This window comes from Salvelinus sp. IW2-2015, linkage group LG25 (assembly GCF_002910315.2).
Source record: "Salvelinus sp. IW2-2015 linkage group LG25, ASM291031v2, whole genome shotgun sequence".
Classification (NCBI taxonomy): Eukaryota; Metazoa; Chordata; class Actinopteri; order Salmoniformes; family Salmonidae; genus Salvelinus; species Salvelinus sp. IW2-2015.
The window spans coordinates 11,707,612-11,728,378 of NC_036865.1; the positions used below are offsets into that span (position 1 = coordinate 11,707,612).

General features: G+C 42.1%; 1 protein-coding gene across 1 annotated transcript in view; it reads left to right on the forward strand.

Annotated features, from left to right (window-relative positions):
* ttc27 (tetratricopeptide repeat domain 27) overlaps window positions 1–20,767 on the forward strand; it is a 127,555-nt gene that overhangs the window by 12,617 nt on the left and 94,171 nt on the right. The window contains exons 3-5 of the mRNA XM_023970027.2: window positions 170–299; window positions 10,511–10,651; window positions 12,839–12,941. Coding sequence (XP_023825795.1) covers window positions 170–299; window positions 10,511–10,651; window positions 12,839–12,941 — 374 coding nt within the window. The remainder of the gene's footprint in view (window positions 1–169; window positions 300–10,510; window positions 10,652–12,838; window positions 12,942–20,767) is intronic.

Below are 20,767 nucleotides of genomic sequence, written 5' to 3' on the forward strand. Positions count from 1 at the left end.
TTTTGTTCCCTGTTTTCGTTTTTCTCTAGTGTCTAATAGTTCTGTGCCTTCCCTCTGGTCTCCCTCATTGTTCTTTCTCTCTGTCCCCCAGACTCTGTTCTCTCACCCCCCCGATCTCGCTCCTATTCATTGTGACATTGCTTTCTGTTTCCTTCCTTCTCTTTCTCAGGGAGAATGCCTTGCTGGCTCTGGCGGTGGCCTGCTTGCACCTCTTTGCCCAGAGTAACTGGACGGGTCCACCTGTCGCCATCCATGTCCCTGACCTGCTTCCTCCGGCCCTGCTCACCTCCCTCACTGAGGTACAGTAACAGCAGGGTTTTTGTTTTACGAAAATGTGGCGCCGGACAACGCGACTGGGAAAATGTTAATTTACTGCCCACTTGATAAATTTACCGGACTCATAGGCATTGGATGCTTAAGAAGTCATGCTTTCTGGTTAATTATTTAAAATTTTTGTATTTATTTTTGTATAGACAGGAGTAATTATATAATTTTTGTCCAGTAGCCAAAGGCACAATCCTATTAGCAACCCATTCTAGTTGTTGCATCTTTAGATTCACCCTCTTTCTAAGTTTCTAAGAGWGATTTTAATCTGTCACATGGAACCACGGTGTGCTGTTCAGAATGGTATTGTCTGCGATGCAGAATGGCACTGCATCGCAGTGCTAGTTGTGCCACTAGAGATCCTGGTTCGAGACCAGCCGGCCTCGACCGCAAGACCCATGGGGCGGTGCACAATTGGCCCAGCGTCGTCCGGGTTAGGAGAGGGTTTAGCCGGCTGGGATGTCCTTGTCCCATCACGCTCTAGCAACTCCTGTGGCGGGCCGGGAGCATGCACACTGACACGGTCGCCGGGTGTAGTGTTGCCTCCGACAAATTGGTGTGACTGGCTTCCGGGTTAAGCGGGCATTGTGTCCAGAAGCAGTGCAGGTTGGTTGGGTTTTGTTTCGGAGGACGCACGGCTCCCGACCTTCGCCTGTCACGAGTCCGTACGGAAGTTGCAGCGATGAGATAAGACTAACTACCAATTGGATACCATGAAATTGGGAGAACAAGGGTAATAAAAAAAAAAGACTAAAAAAAGTGATTACAAATATTACAAAAATAAACATAATTTTCCCACAATGCATTTGGTCAAATGTTAAATTAAGTTTCATTGGCGATTACATGAGTTGCATGTTCAGTTAAGATGCATTAACATAATCTTAATGTGATTTGTGGGGGAACACCTTAATGGGTTATCAGGATCTGCCCCTTTTTTCAATTTTCCCCTAAAATGACTGACCCAAATCTAACTGCCTATAACTCAGGCCCTGAAGCAAGGATATGCATATTCTTAGTACCATTTGAAAGGAAACAGTGAAGTTTGTGGAAATGTGAAAGGAATGTAGGAGAATATAACACAATAGATCTGGTAAAAGATAATACAAATAAAAAACCAATTGTTCTTTTGTAATTTTTCTGTTGTACCATCTTTGAAATGTAAGAGAAAGGCCATAATGTATTATTCCAGCCCAGGTGCAATTTAGAGTTTGGCCACTAGATGGCATCAGTGTATGTGCAAAACATTGCTTTTCTGTATAACATTTTGTATCAAGACTGCCCAAATGTGCCTACTTTGTTTATTAATAACTTTAATAAACAAAGTAGGTATTCTTTCTTGCACAGGGGTGTTGTAATAGCTACTGTAAATTGGACAGTGCTGTTAGATTAACAAGAATTTAAGCTTTCTGCAAATATCAGATATGTCTATGTCCTGGAAAATGTTCTTGTTACTTACAACCTCATGCTAATCATATTAGCCTACGTTAGCTCAACTGTCCCGTGGACACCGATCCCGAAGAACTAAAAACATTTTTTTTTTGCTGTGGATCAGGCTTGGGTGRTATCCAGATTGTCATACACGACATGACCAAAAGTATTTGGACACCTGCGACGATACAGGCGAGTCTCAAGAATGGCTCAGCTGTCTCCCGCCAATTCTTGCACATTCATTGGTGTGAATAGTTTGCCCTTTTATTTTTTGCGATTCCCTATTACAATTGTCACCAGTAGTAAATGCACTGTTAATACTCGTCATTTGTTTTCATTCAGTTCTGTTAATGCATGTGTTAATTACACTCATTTGCCGTACTCATTCTCGGAGTGGAAACAATTTTTGCTGAGTTCACAACCTCCTACACTTATAAGAAGCAATTTTTGGTTTATTTCATAACCATAATTTACGAGATTGTCAAAAAAACAAAAATGTAAGTTTTTTTTTCTCCATTGTCTTTTGTTTGGAGTGCTCCATGTTAGCAATGAGCATGTGTCTGGCTCTGTCCTGATAATGTTGAGGGAGCGCGCGCACCTGAGCGCGCGCACCTGAGCACGCATTGAAGTACCTTGACTGCTGCGCAGAAATGTAGGAACGTTTTTTTTTGACATCCATTACGAATGATAATATATTAAAACTATAGTTCCTCACAGTAAGCTATTCAATTTTTTAAAATCCAACAATCTCCCCCTCGATAATCAATAATCCACGGTGTGAAAGATCAATGGAAGTATTAGGGCTACTGCTGCATTGGCCTATAGGCTGAGTTCCATGCACTCATTTCATTAGCCGCCAAACTATAAGCTTCCCCAGGTCTTTCTAAAATAATTGCTTTTACATTTCCATGGTTGAATTTTGCCTAGTCTACTTTTAGACGCCTCATAATATGAAATCAAACATTCAGGTTTCAAACAATTATATTTTCAAAATGCATACTACCTCCAGCTCACATTGTAAAATGATGGGTGACGTGCTGATAGCCTGTTGCCTGCACTTAATTGGTGAGCTTCCATTACCAGTTGAGTAATAAAAATAGTAGCTCTTTATAATGCACCAAAACTGTTTCACACGCGATTGCTTTTAGAATTGTTGCGTAATGAATGGGCTTATGAAAGCACGTTTTACACCAGCAGCAACCAGCTGAGGAGATGCAGGAGAAATCCCGCTCATGTGCACATGTTTACCTTTATTGAACTAGGCAAGTCAGTTAAGAACAAATTCTTATTTTCAATGACGGCCTAGGAACAGTGGGTTATAACTGCCTTGTTCAGGGGCAGAACGACAGATTTGTACCTTGTCAGCTCGGGGATTCGAACTTGCTACCTTTCGGTTACTAGTCCAACGCTCTAACCACTAGGCTCCTCTGCCGCCCCATGTGGCGGGTGATCGTTGTGTTGTTGTGTTGGATAAATAAGATGCATGATGACTAAAGAAAATACACACAGGCCAATTTAATTACACTAAATTATGAAAATGAACAGACTGATGAGCATGATGGTAAATTGTATTTACATTGACTGGTATTTCCATCAATGAATAAAAAGCATTATTTTGCAATGKGATTTTTTTCCTTCCGGTCATTTTGGTCGCAAGTTTTATCTGCTTTTATTTTTATCAGCCCTTGCCTACTAACAGACACCCTGAGTAACAGTTACTCCATCTCCTTTTCTCTACTTAAACTACACGCACACTGCTTTTTAAAATGTATCCACAGCCACCCTCCCTCCCAAGGTCTGACCTAGAGGAGCTCGACCTTTAGGCTGTTCTGAGAAGACTTTTCCAGCCCATCAACTGTTTTAGAAGCCAATTTGATTTTGGATGCAGGAATTGTGTATGTGGCAGCACTGACTCTCTGACATGGTTTGATGAATGGTGAGGACAGATTACCTCTTGTACCCTTTGCTCTGGGTAATGAGGATGTATAGAGTGAGTCTGCGGAGGAAGGATGAAGTAGTGTTGTACGGTATAACAGAACCATGGTAATATCACAGTACCAAAACGTCATGATACTTATGATACCAACATTTTAGAGTACCGTAGTACCATTTCATATGATACTATCACATTTTTCGTCCCTACCAATCTAAAGAACCAGTTGGCGCCTGTTCTGAAATGTTTCTAATGTCAGTTTTATTTATAAATTCAGTTAAATTAAAGCAACAGCAACTAATAGTCTTGTATGCGTCAGTCCAATGTCACTTTCATGCACATCTCACATGTTGTAGCTGTAATCAGCCAGCAGGCAGCCGCTTGTCCTTCCAGCCATCCCTCACCTGCTTCTGTCTGCTCTTCCTACGCCTCTATTCATCAATCCGTTTTTTAAATAGAATTTAGCCGTGATGGCGAGTGGGGATGCAGACCATGGTGAGTCTACTGTTACATTTGATACAGTGAAGCAGAGCGAGCAAAGATAATACATTGTATCATTTCAATGCTTGGTATAACAAAGTGCACAGGCCAGTCTGTGTCGGCTTTGCAATTGCAAGTTCGCTGTCATGCAGCCTCTGAGTAATAGAGGAAAAATGGAGCATGCTTTTATTTTTATTTCACCTTTATTTAACGAGGTAGGCCAGTTCAGAACAAGTTCTCATTTACAACTGCGAYCTGGCCAAGATAAAGCAAAGCAGTGCGACAAAACAAGAGTTACACACAGGATAAACAAACGTACAGTCAATAACACAATAGGAAAAATCTGTGTGTGCAAATGTAGAAGAGTAGGAAGGTACGGCAATAAATAGGCCATGGAGGTGAAATAATTACAATTTAGCATTAACACTGGAGTGATAGATGTGCAGATGATGATGTGCAAGTAGAGATACTGGGGTGCAAAAGAGCAAGAGGATAAGTAACAATATGGGGATAAGGTAGTTGGGTGTGCTATTTACAGATTGGGTGTGTACAGTGATCAGTAAGCTGCTCTGACAGCTGATGCTTAAAGTTAGTGAGGGAGATGTGTCTCCAGCTTCAGTGATTATTGCAATTCGTTCCAGTCATTGGCAGCAGAGAACTGGAAGGAAAGGAGGCCAAATGAAGTGTTGGCTTTGGGGATGAACGGTGAAATATACCTGCTKGAGCGCGTGCTACAGGTGGGTGCTGCTATGGTGACCAGTGAGCTACGGCGGGGCTTTACCTAGCATAGACTTACAGATGACCTGGAGCCAGTGGGTTTGGCAACAAATATGTAGTGAGTGCCAGCCAATGAGAGCCTACAGATCACAGTGGTGGGTAGTATATGTGGCTTTGGTGACAAAACGGATGGCACTGTGATAGACTGCATCCAATTTGCTGAGTAGGGTGTTGGAGGCTATTTTGTAAATGACATTGCCGAAGTCAAGGATCGGTAGGATAGTCAGTTTTACGAGGGTATGTTTGGCAGCATGAGTGAAGGAGGTTTTGTTGCGAAATAGGAAGCCAATTCTAGATTTAATTTTGGATTGGAGATGCTTAATGTGTGTCTGGAAGGAGAGTTTACAGTCTWACCAGACACCTAGGTATTTGTAGTTGTCCACATATTCTAAGTCAGAACCTGGGCAGGTGCGGGCAGCGATCGGTTGAAGAGCATGCATTTAGTTTTACTAGCGTTTAAGAGCAGTTGAAGGCCACGGAAGGAGAGTTGTATGGCATTGAAGCTCGTCTGGAGGTTAGTTAACACAGTGTTCAAAGAAGGCCAGATGTATACAGAATGGTGTCGTCTGCGTAGAGGTGGATCAGAGAATCACCAGCAGCAAGAGTGACGTCATTGATACATACAGAGAAAAGAGTCGGCCYGAGAATTGAACCCTGTGGCACCCTCATAGACTGCCAGAGGTCCGGACTACAGGCCCTGTGATTTGACACACTGAACTTTATCTGAGAAGTAGTTGGTGAACCAGGCGAGGCCGTCATTTGAGAAGCCAAGGCTATTGAGTCTGCCGATAAGAATGCGGTGATTGACAGAGTCGAAAGCCTTGGCTAGGTCGATGAGTACGGCTGCACAGTATTGTCTCTTATCGATGGCGGTTATGATATTGTTTAGGACCTTGAGCGTGGCTGAGGTGCACCCATGACCAGCTCGGAAACCAGACTGCATAGCGGAGAAGGTATGATGGGATTTGAAATGGTCGGTGATCTGTTTGTTAACTTGGCTTTCGAATACTTTAGTAAGGCAGGGTAGGATAGATATAGGTCTGTAACAGTTTGGGACTAGAGTGTCTCCCCCTTTGAAGAGGGGGATGACCGCGGCAGCTTTCCAATCTKTAGGGATCTCAGACGATATGAAAGAGATGTTGAACAGGAACCAATATACACAGGCAGTTAGGAAAGCAAAGGCTAGCCTTTTCAAACAGAAATTTGCATCCTGTAGCACAAACTTCAAAAAGTTCTGGGACACTGTAAAGTCCATGGAGAATAAGAGAACCTCCTCCCAGCTGCCCACTGCACTGAGGCTTGGAAACACTGTCACCACTGATAAATCTACAATAATCGAKAATTTCAATAAGCATTTCTGGGGGCACCAGTTAAGCCAGGTGAGGTCTCTGCATGTGTGTGGGGTGGGAMAATAGAGCTATCTAAGGCATGTTGAGCAGGACTGAGGGCTCTACAGTGAAATAAAACAGTAAGAACTAGCCAAGACAGCAGTAGAGAAGGCATATTGACATTAGAGAGATGCATAAAGCATTCACAGGTGTTGATCAGGAGAGTTACGACAACAATGGGTGAATGGCGATGAATGGGCAGAGCGGGCAGTTAGCTTTACAGCACAGAGAGCATGCACATTTTATATAATTTCACAAACCATGTCACGGGCCTTTTTTAAACTAAGCCTGGGTTGTTAATTATTAGTTTGATAACAAACAATGTTGTTCAGTCATGTTACCTACCTAGCTAACAACATTGAAATGACAGTAGGTCTTGTCAAATTTGATTGGCCCAGGAAGAAAGGAAATGGGTCTGCTACTCAGGAGATGTGCTTCAAATGTAGGATTTACGTAGGCGTAATGTAAGCCTAAACTATATCAAAAATCTATCTTTCTGGTTATTCGTACATTCTGTTTGGGAGCAGTATGTGTTTGTGGGAGAGATAGTGGTGTGTATTTTTATGAGGGGGAGATAGTGTGTGACGGAGGGAGGGAGAGTGTCTGTTAACTGAAGAGTAAACAAGAATTCATGCAGTTTTCCCCTTACTGCCACAATGACATGCAGATCATTATGCATGTATATTCCTCCCTTTCCTCTAGCCAAATCACAGGTAGTCCTTTGCAAATATGAGCAAATAAGCTGTTCTATGCAATTTTATTATACAGTGAACAGTTTGAACTTAATTGAATATGTGTTGCATTGAGTAGAAGTGTGATTATCAGTGACAGGTTTTTTGCTAAGCACATGCACATAACTTTTAGAAAGCTGCAACAAGCGTCCAGGTGTTTGTCGCATGCTTCGAATACAACGGGTGTAGACTTTACTGTGAAATGCTTGCTTACGAGCCCTTCCCAGCGATGCAGAGTTTTTGAAAAAAAAAATGAAGAAAAAAAAATGACCCACCACCTGGATTCCTATGTAGCAAAATTTGAAAATAGTTTTTTACTTTGGATAAAAGTAGAGACTTTGAACTAGAAAATTGTATATCATACACTACAGTTGAGGAACAATGGGAAAGTAATTCTGCTTTGAAAGTTGATAAACTTGTAACCATACTTTTGAGAAAATGGACCTTGAATGCTTTGGTACACCTACTGGAGAGCTCTTCTTTGTCTACACCCATTCAGCATAGTTCACACCCTCTTAAGACTTAGCCCCACCCATTTCTTTCAGGATCACTTGAGGCCATGTGCTAAACCGAGTGAATAAGGTAGTGTAGTAAACAACCATAGATTTCAAGACTGAAAGTAGTAGCAATAAGTAGTAGTAAAAATGCACTTTTTATCTAGTCCTCTGCCTATTTCCTAATCTGATTTTGGTGCAGGTCATGTTCTTCACATTATCATCTCTAGTAAACACACACTATATCAAATAAAATCAACGTTTATTTGTCACATGCAGAAGGTGTAAACGGTACATTGAAATGGTTACTTGCATAGTGGAGTCTTTATTTTGTTTAGACATGTAAACAATGAACCATAATCTCAACTCTAATGCCGTGTTCAAAACAACTGGGAACTCGGAAAAATTGATTTGAAATGGTCAACCAACTCAGCTTCTTCAATCCTATAATGGTTGCTTTGATCTTTCTAAAAATGACCATGTCACAATCTCGTGCCTTAATGTGTATTTAAAGTCATTTCCTCTTCTGACTCCGATCTCTTGTGACATGTTTTTATGCAATCTTATGTTTATAAATGAAAGCCTATCTGATAATTTATTGAAACTGGCTATTTCTCTGGGGAAACCTAAAGATGTTATCTGTATATTTTCCACCACGCATTTAAATACTTTACTTTATTTTCCATTTTCCTCCTAGAGCTCCGTCTTTCCGACCTGAAGATCAGACATCATGATTTGACCTCCTATTTTTCAGAGTTCCCAGTTGTTTTGAATGCGGCATTACTACTATGCACCATGCGTGAATCTGCAGGTAACGAAAGCTAACCAACTAGGGTCAATGTTGGATAGCTAGCTAACATTAGGCTGGAACTAGCAATGAAAAAGACTTTCTGACAAAATTAGAAACGCATATCTGAAAATGTAGCAAGACTCTTACAAATATACATGGATGACAACTTCTCCCTCTGTCATGGATGCCATGGTAGCTCTTATTTTCAAGATGTAATCCGGAGACTGGTTTTTTATACAACAGCCTTCTGTTTTCGACTTTCGCYACATTTGGCAATCATCTCTCTGCTTCCACCGGGCATTCCACCGATTTCGAAACTCGGTCAACTTCTGTGACAACACTGGTGGTCTCCGTTTCTTCCCCATCACTGTCATCAGAAGATTAATGCCTGGTTCAATAAATGTTTTTACATAATTCAGGCATTTCCTCATAGTCTGATTCATTTTCAGTATCTGAGAGAGTCAGCATGGCAAGGTCGTCCTCCAGAAAATAGTCAATCACAACTTTTTCACACTGATCTTTGTCTAATAGCGCCTGTTGATTTCAGGGCAGAAACGTTGAGTGGAAGCAACACCTCAGTTCGTGAATTCTTTAAAAAACAAGCTGCTGTAGAAAGTTCTATCTGCAGATACTGAGCAGCTCATGTTATAGACCGAAGCATGCTACATGGCAGACCAATCCGAACTCATCTCTCGGCATGTCCAGCCCATCCATTATCTTAGCCAATCATGGATAGCTGTAAATTTAACTATTTGTATTTACAAATGGCATACAAGTTTGTTATTAAGGCACATGAAAGTTCACATGTTCCAGAAGACATTCCTGCCAAAAAACGTATATTGATAATAAAAATAAAGTTCAAATGCCTCCTGTGAAGTAGTGACGTGCGACACACGCCTAGCTTCTTGAAACGGGTTACAAATGGTAACACGAGGAATAAAATACACAAATGCAGTTATATACAGGGAGTACCAGATCAATTTGCAGGGGTACAAGGTACGTATGTACATGAAGGCTGGGTAAAGTGGCTAGGTATCTGGATAAGTAGTAGTAGACTGAAATTTGTCTTCCGCATTTAACCCAACCCCTCTGAATCGGAGAGGTGCCGGGGTCTGCCTTAATCGACATCCACTTCATCTGTGCCCGGGGAGCAGTTGTTGGGGATTAACTACCTTGCTCAAGAAGCAGCGTAAAAGTGTGTGTTTGTGAGAGTTTAGTGTGTGTATATACTGTGTAGTATACATGCCACTGAATTCCCCCCCCCCCCGTGGTATCGCGATACTACTCGGTGTCATGATACTTGGACTGGTATTGTATCGTTTGTAAAATGTTATCGTGACAACTGTAGGAGGAATGTGAGGGGGACAGGACCCAATTATGTGGGGGTGAGGAGACGCGATTGGTCGACATAATCCCTCATTACACCAGAGACCGTCATTCTGCTGTTGAATACTTTTCCAGGCTGTGATTCATCTACCTTGTCGTTTAGAGGACCCTTGTAAATGGTGCTCCTCCATTTATGCATTGTGATCAACTCAATAAGTGCATGCCATCACTAATGTGCCACTGCATTTTGGGGAAAAAAGGTATAAAGTTGCACTTATTGAGTTAATAAAAGTGTTTGTTCAAAGTAGTGGACTGGAGACACAGGCAAGAATCAAGACGTTTCTCTGGGTAAATCGCTCTTCCCCTCATACCCACTGTGACAGAGCCTGGGGACAGGCCATGGACCAGAGCTAAGAAGGTCTCCGGGTACGGAGGCTCAGTGAGGCAGACAGAGTAAACGGTTCAAACTTAGGCTTTATTACACAATTTACCTACAGAAATGCTTACAGATATGGAACTTAACCTTTTGTTACTGAAGTTATACCCTTTCTTAAACTGTCTTTTAGCCCCAACCGGTCAACTGTTGGGTCTGATTGTCCAGCCAATCACACACTCGATTGACTAATGCCCCTCAGCTGGGCTCCCCCAACCTACCAAGTGGGAATGTGCCAGGAGGAGCCGGAAAGGCGCAGGAAGGATGCGGAAAGAGGGTTAGAGATCTGTTGTCGTCTCGSGCATCACTTCAGGGGACAGAGCAGCAAAGCGACAACAGATCATGGATCTTTTCCTCAGCCGTATACCAGTCTAACTCCTCTCTGTGTCCTCTCTCTCCCTCCCAGCCTGGGGCCCTGACCTCAGCCCTGCTCAGCAGTCTTCTCCTGGATGGAGAGTCGGTGTACTGCCTGGTGGGGAATCCCTTCCTCCTGCTGCTGGCCAGGGTCCTGCTGGTCAACTGCTCTGCCAAGCTGGATAGCCTCCAGGTAAGAGAACATAGCGGAGATATCACTTTGTCACTGGACATTAGCTGAGCTGTGATTGTGAAATGACACTCGTCACGTCCACATTGTCTCTCCCCAACACAGAAAAATTAGTTGAGCGACAAAGGCAATACAGCGAAGATTCTGGTCAGGGAGACGGATGTGTACTTGACTCCTTCAGATGTGCTGTGCTTGATTTGTGTTTCTCGCTCTAAGCCTCTGGAACTGGGAGAATCATTGGATGTGGGTGCAGAAACCTATTCCCACATTTCCATTCCCTGTCCACACACAGTAATGGTTTGGATTTTCACTCCTTTGCCAGCACACCAATACATCTCTAGATGTATTTATTTACCCCTACTGTGCTGAAACTTTGGAATCCTGGTGTTACAGGGAGATTAGTTCACCAGAGTTATTATTCTTGGAGGAATAGAACAATGGGGTGGGTAGTGAATCATGCTTTCTATTTGGGAGCTCCTAACAGGCTGACTACACCGCTCGCGTCACGTGCKTTGCAAAATAGATGTAGAAATCTGTTATTCAATTATTGCGCCAACGAGCGTCTGCGTTGCCAAGGGCTAAAATAGAACTCCTTTCTATTTCTGACGCAGATCGATCTGCAAGTCCTGCCTCTCCCATCTCCTCATTGRTTTATAGAAGCAGGTACCCACGTGCCATCTCCTCATTGGTTATACCCACGTGGGTGACTGAAAGACGAACGAGGTCAGTGGCGGTAATGCACCTAATTTATGAAAGTTGCCAATCGCAATATAAAGTCAAGAGAAGAAAAAGCTTGGAAAGAGGAGAAATGACTAGAAACGATTCGGTTGACCGTTTTATGGATTAATTGGCGGAGTAGAGGACCTTGTGCATTTCAGGTAAAATACCAAGTCACTGTTTATCCCAGAACAARTTAGCTAGCAACAGCAAGCTAGCTAAATAGGACAAATTAGCTTGCAAGCTAACTATCTAAATTGGCATAAATGTTTAATGCTTTTCGATCTGTCCCCAAATGAATATAATTGGTTCAGAGTTTGTTTTGATATTTTAACCTGCATGTCGTGATCGCGTTTGGTGTGGGGGGGACAAAATAAATGTATGCACGATGGCCCACGCGCAGCCAGTTTGGGTTCCGTGTAAGGCATGTAACTTACACACTTCCCTTCAGCAGGTTAGTCACCTGTAAATATTTTACAGCTGTAATGGCTAAATAGTAGTTATTTAACTCCATATTGGTTGCCTTTTTGAGGTTCAGAAGCTCTCCAACACATCCTAAGAGCAAAAGAAGGCTGTTTTAGAGTGTTAAATTTGCCTACATATTGTAACATGCTGAAAGAATGTTTGGTTTGATAAGAAATATTCTAACTACAAGATCCATTCTAGAGATCATACTATTAGTTTGTGACGCACACACACACRCGTACACTTACCCTTGGAGTTCAGCGGCTGTCTAACTCAAAGGCGCGCTGTCCATTGCCCCCTTCACCTCTCCATCCCCCTGTACCTTCTTATTATCACCCAGCTTCTCCACCTCTCCCATCCCAGTCATAAAGAGAGGAGAAGATGGGGCTGTGACGTTCATCTGCGTATCACCCTCTGATGAGACGGCAGTGTGTGTGTCATGAGAATATTGATTCAGGGAGGCAGACGATTAACGCACCATACGGCGACACGGTCGGGATAGCCGGCCTCGTGCAACGCAAATGAGAAAGATGTCCTCCCTGAAAYGCAAATGGGCTTTTACATGGTTCACTACCTTTGGCCATGCACGAGAGAAGGGATAGGGGAGAGAAACATGTACATGGCTTGGAGCTGTTATTTTCCCTGCCACTTTGCGTTTTGGTCAGAGATGATAAAAGAGGGAGTTTGCTATTTTTTGGGCTGTTTCAGCATCACTTAACTATAGCATTCTTTTGATATGTGTGTTAGTATGTAGGGTCAAAGTTGGTTGTCGTATGTGTTCAGTTGGTTCAGGCACTAGAACTGTAGTTATTTACTTGTATTATTTAGTTACTATTATTTACTATAGTTATTTCGTTACGTGTGACCTTTATGTATTGGGCCGTTGGTACAAAAGCGCTCACACTCTCCCATGCTCTTTCATTTACCTGTTGTTCCGCTTACCTTCTCCCACACACACACACACACTCACTAACCTGTTTCTGTTTTCTATGTTCCGCGTGTGTGCAGCTGCTGCCTTGGTGGACCCTGCGCTACGTGAGCCTACACCAGCAGGTCTTGGAGGAGCGCTCTCCTCAGCTCCTCAGCCTGGCCCAAAGCAGCATAGAGAAAGGTCAGAGGTCAAAACTTGTTCATGCACCTTCTGGATGTTTGCCTTGATTGTCATAATTCAATGACGATGATATAAGATCCTATAAGCACTTATGTGCATCACTGTACCACCATGGGGGGCTATGCTACCCATTACTTTGACCATAGAAGGCATGAAGCAAACGTTTTTGTGGGTTAGAAAGAAATGGGGATGAATCACATGTTGAAATGTGTTTCATTAGAATTGAAGTATTGAGCGAATGTAATACTTTTCTCGAGACCGAAAGGAAATGATAAGAATAAGCCAACTACTTTAATGTTTGTGCATGGCAACTAATAGTATCCAAAAGAGCCAACATTATTTCCACACAGAATGTTTGTGTTGCCTGCTTGAAAACAAATGTATTTAATATATACAGAGAGTATACAAAACATTACGAACACCTGCTCTTTCCATGACAGACTGACCAGGTGAATCCGGAACTAAATATTAAGGTGTTCCTTTTGTTTGGTATACTCAGTGTATATACTTGTGCATATTTGCAATCCAGTGTCATATGGCCTTAACCTAGGCTAATTTAAAATGCTAGGTGAAAGGTATATTTATCTCACTTTGGCCATCACCTTTGTGTATGTGTGTGGGCAGAGTGTGGCAGGGGATGAGCTCACTGTCTCTGTTGTCAGATTTGAAGTGGGCGTCGCTCCTCTGAATAGGAGTCTTATTTCATTGCGGCTATTTTGTGCTGGGTGGGTGAGGAYGGCCAGGTTAATTTTCCTCAAAGGATTTACACGGAACCCAAACCGGCTGCGTGCGTGCGTCATCGTGCGTACATTTATCTTGTCCCCCCCCCACACCAAACGCGATCACAACACGCAGGTTAAAATATCAAAACAAACTCTGAACCAATTATATTAATTTGGGGACAGGTCGAAAGCATTAAACATGCATGGCAATTTAGCTAGTTAGCTTGCAGTTGCTAGCTAATTTGTCCTATTTAGCTAGCTTGCTGTTGCTAGCTAATTTGTCCTGGGATATAAACATTGAGTTGTTATTTTACCTGAAATGCACAAGGTCCTCTACTCCACCAATTAATCCACACATAAAACGGTCAACCGAACCGGTTCTAGTCAGTTCTCCTCCTTACAGGTTATTTCTTCTCTTGACTTTATATTGCGATTGGCAAACATTCATAATTTAGGTGCATTACTGCCACTGACGGCGTTCGTCTTTGTCACCCATGTGGGTATAACCAATGAGGAGATGGCACGTGGGTACCTGCTTCTATAAACCAATGAGGAGATGGGAGAGGCAGGACTTGCAGAGCGATCTGCGTCAGAAATAGAAAGGAGTTCTATTTTAGCCCTTGGCAACGCAGACGCTCCTAAAAATATCCCCCTCAGATAAAACTCAGATGACGTATAGCAAGCTGTTACCGTGACCAATCTGGGTTAGATTGACGCAGTGCTATAATTAGGGATGCCCCCCCCCCCTAAAAAAAAATCTTAGTCTAAATGTTAAAAGGTGTATTTGTCCGTATATAGACAAACCCTATGTGTTTATATAAAATGAACTATACAGTGTATTCATACCCCCTGACTTTTCCCACAATTTGTTACATTACAGCCTTATTCTAAATGGATTAAGTAACACAAATGTCCTCATCAATCTACACACAATACCCCATAATGACAAAGCGAATTAAGGTTTGTAGACATTTTTTCACATTTATTAAAAAAACAAACAGATCTACCATATTTACCTACGTATTCAGACCTATTCTGATGAGACTTTAAATTATTTCCATTGATAATCATTCTAAAACTTGATTGGAGTCCACCTGTGGCAAATTCAATTGATTGGCCATGATTTGGAAAGGCACACACCTGTCTATAAGGTCCCACAAGTTGACAGTGCATGTCAGAGCAAAAACCAAGCCATGAGTTCGAAGGAACTGTCCGTAGAGCTCCGAGACAGGATTGTGTCGAGGCACAGATCTAGGCAAGGGTACCAAAAAATGTCTGCAGCATTGAAGGTCCCCAAGAATACAGTGGCCTCCATCATTCTTAAATGGAATAAATTTAGAACCATCAAGACTCTTCCTAGAGCTGGCAGCCAAGCCGATCTGAGCAATCGGGGGAGAAGGGCCTTCGTCAGGGAGATGACCAGGAATCTGATGGTCACTGATAGCTCCAGAGTTCCTCTGTGGAGATGGAAGAACCTTCCTGAAGGACAACCATCTCCGCAGCACTTCGCCAATCAGGCCTTTATGGTAGAGTGGCCACTCCACAGTAAAAGGCACATGACAGCCCAGGTTGGAGTTTGCCAAAAGGCACCTAAAGGACTCAGACCATGAGAAATGTGTTTCCAAGATTGAACTCTGGCCTGAATGCCAAGCGTCACGTCTGGAGGAAACCTGGCACCATCCCTACTGTGAAGCATGGTGATGACAGCATCATGCTGTGGGGATGTTTTTCAGTGGCAGGGACTGGGAGACTAGTCAGGATCGAGGGAAAGATGAACTGAGCAAAGTACAGAGCTTCTAAATGAAAACCTGCTCCAGAGCGCTCAGGACCTCAGACTGGGGCGAAGATTCACCTTCCAACAGGACAACGACCCTAAGCACACAGCCAAGACAACACAGGAGTGATTTCGGGACAAGTCTCTGAATGGCCGGCCCAGCCAGAACTCGGACTTGAACCCTATCAAACATCTCTGGAGAGACCTGAAAATATCTGTGCAGCGACGCTCCCCATCCAACCTGACAGCGCTTGAGAGGATTTGCAGAGAAGAATGGGAGAAACTCCCCAAGCACAGGTGTGCCAAGCTTGTAGCGTCATACCTAATGATACCCAAGGAGACTCGAGGCTGTAATCGCTACCAAAGGTGCTACAAAAAAAGTACTGAGTAAAGGGTCTGAATACTTACGTAAATGTGATATTTCAGTTTTTTAAATTTATAATACGATTTCAAAAATTTCCAGACCAGTTTTTCTTTGTCATTATGGGGTGTTGTGTGTAGATTGATGGGGGGAAAAACTATTTAATCCATTTTAAAATAAGGCTGTAACGTAACAAAATGTGGAAAAAGTCAAGTGGTCTGAATACTTTCCGAATGTTGTATGTAGGGTAATGAGCTTGTCTAATGCTTTAAGCTCACTTTTTAATTAAAATAATTAAGCCACACAAGTGACTCGAGGGAGCCAGAGATCAAGATAACCAGAAAAAAAACATGTTTTCCAACCCTCACCCTTGCTGCTGGCCTTCTTAAATTCTACCGTTAAGCTCCTGAAGTTGACCGTAATAGGCTACACCATTTCTACCGATCTGCATGCCAGGTATGATTTTCATATGCACATTTTTGTGGAACAGTTTCATATAAATTATTTATAAAGTCTTTATCTCAATCATTATCATGTGGTTAATAGAAAATCTAAAATTAGCTTCTTGTCATTACCAACTATTTTGTATTGTATTTTTATTGAACCTTTATTTAACTAGGCAAGCCAGTTAAGAACAAATCTTATTTTACTATGACAGCCTAACCCAGCCAAACCCTCCTCTAACCCGGACGACGCTGGACCAATTCTGCGCCAGTGAGGGTCCTTAGTTTCCTGCGCCTGTGAGCTCCAGACAGACACCGCTGTAGACTATTTGCACAAATTATAATAAGTAATCAGGTAGGCCTATTATTACTCTCCCTGTGAGTGGTAATCAAAAGAGAGCTGGAAAGATTTTTCAAATGAGATACGTTGAGGAACTATTGTCATTCTCAATGGATGTTATAACAGACTTTGTTTGCTTGCTGTTTGAGGTGAAGAAAAAATTACTTYGAGAAGCTCATTAGTGGTGGTGAGTTAAGACAATCAGAAATGCTATCAGATCCCCATAWGGGCACATTTTATAAGCCTAAGTTTGCRCGCAGGCCAGGTAGCCTAGGTCTACTTCTATGYKTAATCAGGTGCGCGTCCTTACWCAGCATTGACTGGAGCGCTACAAACGAGACAATTCATGAATTGACAAATCAAATGGATTGAAATAAACCAGAACGCATTCCTTACAAACGTAGCATAGGTTGTTCGGTCCTCAAACATCGTGGCCGCTCTGACAATGAGAACAGTAAAAGACTGTAATAATAATATATTGAATACATTAACAGAAATGACCCTAACCAAACGAACATTGTAGATTAGAATGGTGCATTTACTACTGGTGTGCCTTCTCCGCGGCCTCCGCAATGGATTAGTCCACTGAGACAGGCGTGATTTAGACAGTTGTCTTGTGTGCATAAAAAAATTATAGATATAATATACAGTATCAGTCAAAAGTTAGGACACCTACTCATTCAAGGGTTTTTCTTTATTTTTACTATTTTATACATCGTAGAATAATAGTGACGACATAACTATGAAATAACACACTTGGAATCATGTAGTAACCGAAAAAGTGTTTAACAAATGTAMATTTACAGGTGTGCCTTGTCGAAAGTTAATTTGTGGAATTTCTTTCCTTTATGCCAATGAGTTGTTGTGACAGGGTAGGGTTGGTATACAGAAGATAGCCCTATTTGATAAAAGACCAAGTCCATATTATGGCAGGAACAGCACAAATAAGCAAAGCGAAATGACAGTCCATTACTTTAAGACATGGTCAGTCAATCCGGAACATTTCAAGAACTTTGAAAGTTTCTTCAAGTGCAGTCGCAAAAACCATCAAGCGYTATGATGAAACTGGCTTTCATGAGGACCGCTACAGGAAAGGAAGACCGAGAGTTACCTCTGCTGCAGAGGAAAAGTTCATGAGTTACCAGCCTCAGAAATTGCAGCCCAAATAAATGCTTCAGAGTTCAATTTCTGCGAAGAAACAACTGCTAAAGGACACCAATAATAAGAGACTTGCTTGGGCCAAGAAACAAGAGCAATGGACATTAGACCGGTGGAAATTTGACCTTTTGATCTGATGAGTCCACATTTGAGATTTTTGGGTCCGACAGACCCAAAGTAGGTGAACGGATGATATCCGCATGTGTGGTTCCCACCGTGAAGTTTGGAGGAGGTGTGATGGCGTGGGTGTGCCTTGCTAGTGACACTGTCTGTGATTTATTTAAAATTTATAACCAGCATGGCTACCACAGCATTCTGCAGCGATACGCCAGTTCCACTAAGCACAAACCAGATGGGATATCATTTGTTTTTCAACTGGACAATGACCCAACACACCTCCAGGATGTGTAAGGGCTATTTGACAAGAAGGAGAGTGATGGAGTGCTGCATCAGATGACCTGGCCTCCACAATAACCTGACTTTAACCCAATTGAGATGGTTTGGGATGAGTTGGACTGCAGAGTGAAGGAAAAGCAGCCAACAAGTGCTCAGCATATGTGGGAACTCCTTCAAGACTGTTGGAAAAGCATTCCAGTTGAGGCTGGTTGAGAGAATGCCAAAAGTGCGCAAAGCTGTCATCAAGGCAAAGGGTGGCTACTTTGCAGAATCTAAAATATTAATTGTTTTTATGTTTTACCCATTTTTGGTTACTACATAATTCCGTATGTTATTTCATGGTTTTGATGTTTTCAGTATTTACAATGTAGAAAATGTAAAAAATAAAGAGAAACCCTTGAATGAGTAGGTGTCCAAACTTTTTACTGGTACTGCATATATTTTTGCGGCTTCTCTACGAAAGAAATCTTGGTCGACAAACAATCGACCATTTGACTAAATGGGGTCAGCCCTAGTTATAATGCAATGCATGTAACGCTTTGCTTGAGTAGCAATTTTTATTGAAAGTTTATGTAGTTATGATATGACCAAATACCTGCATCATTATCATGATATTGATGGCTGACTATACCTTGAGACATCCTAGAGAACGTGACAGGTTTGCGAAGCATGCCTGCTTTAGAAGGCCATGTCGACAGCCAGCAAGTCCATGGTGGAGACAGTCATAGTGAGATCTGTCAGTTCGATCCATAATGTTGGAGTTTTTCATTGGTTGAGGGTGTGGGAGCACCCACCGTTGATGCCGAGCTGAGACATTAGATTTTTCTACGGTCTCTGCCATTCTGTTATTTCCCTCATCAGCATGGGGGAAATAAGCGCTGTTTCAACAGAAAAGAGCACGTTAGCTCCATTTTTGATCCAGAACCCTAATATGAGCAATTTATTAATTCTCTCCCCATCTCTCACTGCTCTTAATCACTTTAGGGAGATTTGGAGTGTGGCTGGCTGGGCCACAGAAATATAATAGCATTTCAAAGCAGCAGGGCTCATGTCAGCATTGACACATCCTCTGCGCTTCATATCCCTCTTAAAGATGACATCCCTTCCTTGAACTGACAGCCGACAAAGCACTAACCTTTTTGTTCTCCCCCACTGGAAGCCAGTTCAGTTTGGAATCAGAAAGAAACCGTTTGACTGGGAAATTTGCCAACCAAGGCCGTAACAGGGAGGCTGCTGGTGTTTTTCCTTTTTAGACAGTTCTGCAATGTGATGCCTTCATTGGCTCTTGAACAAAGATCGTTTAGTGTGTCTGAGTTTTCAGACTGTTGGTGGTGAAATTGCCGCTAGATTGTCCCTGGCTCCCGCTCTGCTGTGTCTGGCACATTGGGTTTGTAATTGCACATTGAATTGCAGTGTAGGAACAGGTAGTCTATTAATCGTTCAAGAGGCAGGGAACCATACAAACATAAAATTATTAAACCCAGAATTAGTAATCTGATTTGGGAAGGAATTGAGAGCTCTTTGAGAGAGGATTAAAATATACTCTACTGAATAGACCTTTTGGAGTCTTGACTTCAGAGAACACTGCACAAGCTAACCAATCAATTGTCCCCGTCATTTGTGAGAGCTAGTCATCTATTGATTGATGTTACCTCAGGAAGGGCACCAAAAGCATTTGACTTGATACCATGGGTGTAATCAGTAYTCCGAACAGTTGCAAAACAGTCCGGTTTTGCAATGAAAACTGGTGTTTCTATTGGACAGGTTCAGCAAATGGGGGGACCTACCTGAATCTGTCCAATAAACTCTTAATTTTTCATTGCTAAACAGAATGAGTAATGATTACACCCATGAACGTGAGGGGTAAGTGTGAAGTTAATGTGCTCCACTTATCTATTTTCAAGAGTTCACTTAAAGGAAAGATTGACCTATTTTGAATGTTATATCGTTTTTGTTAATCCCTGAGCGATGTTCTATTCCCAGGCTAATGTAATGTGTATCTGAGCTATTGCCGATCAAGCAGGCTGATATACAGCCGGTATGATGAGTTTAGCATCATATGCAAAATGGGTGAATCTATCCTTTAAAACCTCTTAAGGACCTGCCCTTTCAATTTTCGCCTAATGACATACCCAAATCTATATGCCTGTAGCTCAGTACTGAAAAGGATATGTATATTATTGGTACCATTTGAAAGGAAACACTGAAGTTTGTGGAAATGTGAAAGGAATGTAGGAGTATTTAACACAATAGAACTGGTAAAAGATAACACAAAGAAAAAGCCAACCGTTCTTTTGTATATTTTTTGTACCGTCTTTGAAATGCAMGAGAGGCCATAATGTATTATTCCAACCCAGGTGCAATTTAGATTTTGGCCACTAGATGGCAGCAGTGTACGTGCAAAGTTTTAAACTGATTCAATGGACCATTGAATTTCTTTTCAAAATGTTGTATCAAGACTGCCCAAATGTGCCTAATTTGTTTATTAATAACTTTATGTTCAAAACTGTGCACTCTCCTCACACAATAGTATGGTATTCTTTCACTGTAAAACCCACTAAGTTGGACAGTGCAGTTAAATAACAAGAATTTAAGATTTCTGCCAATATCAGATATGTCTTGGTCCTAGGAA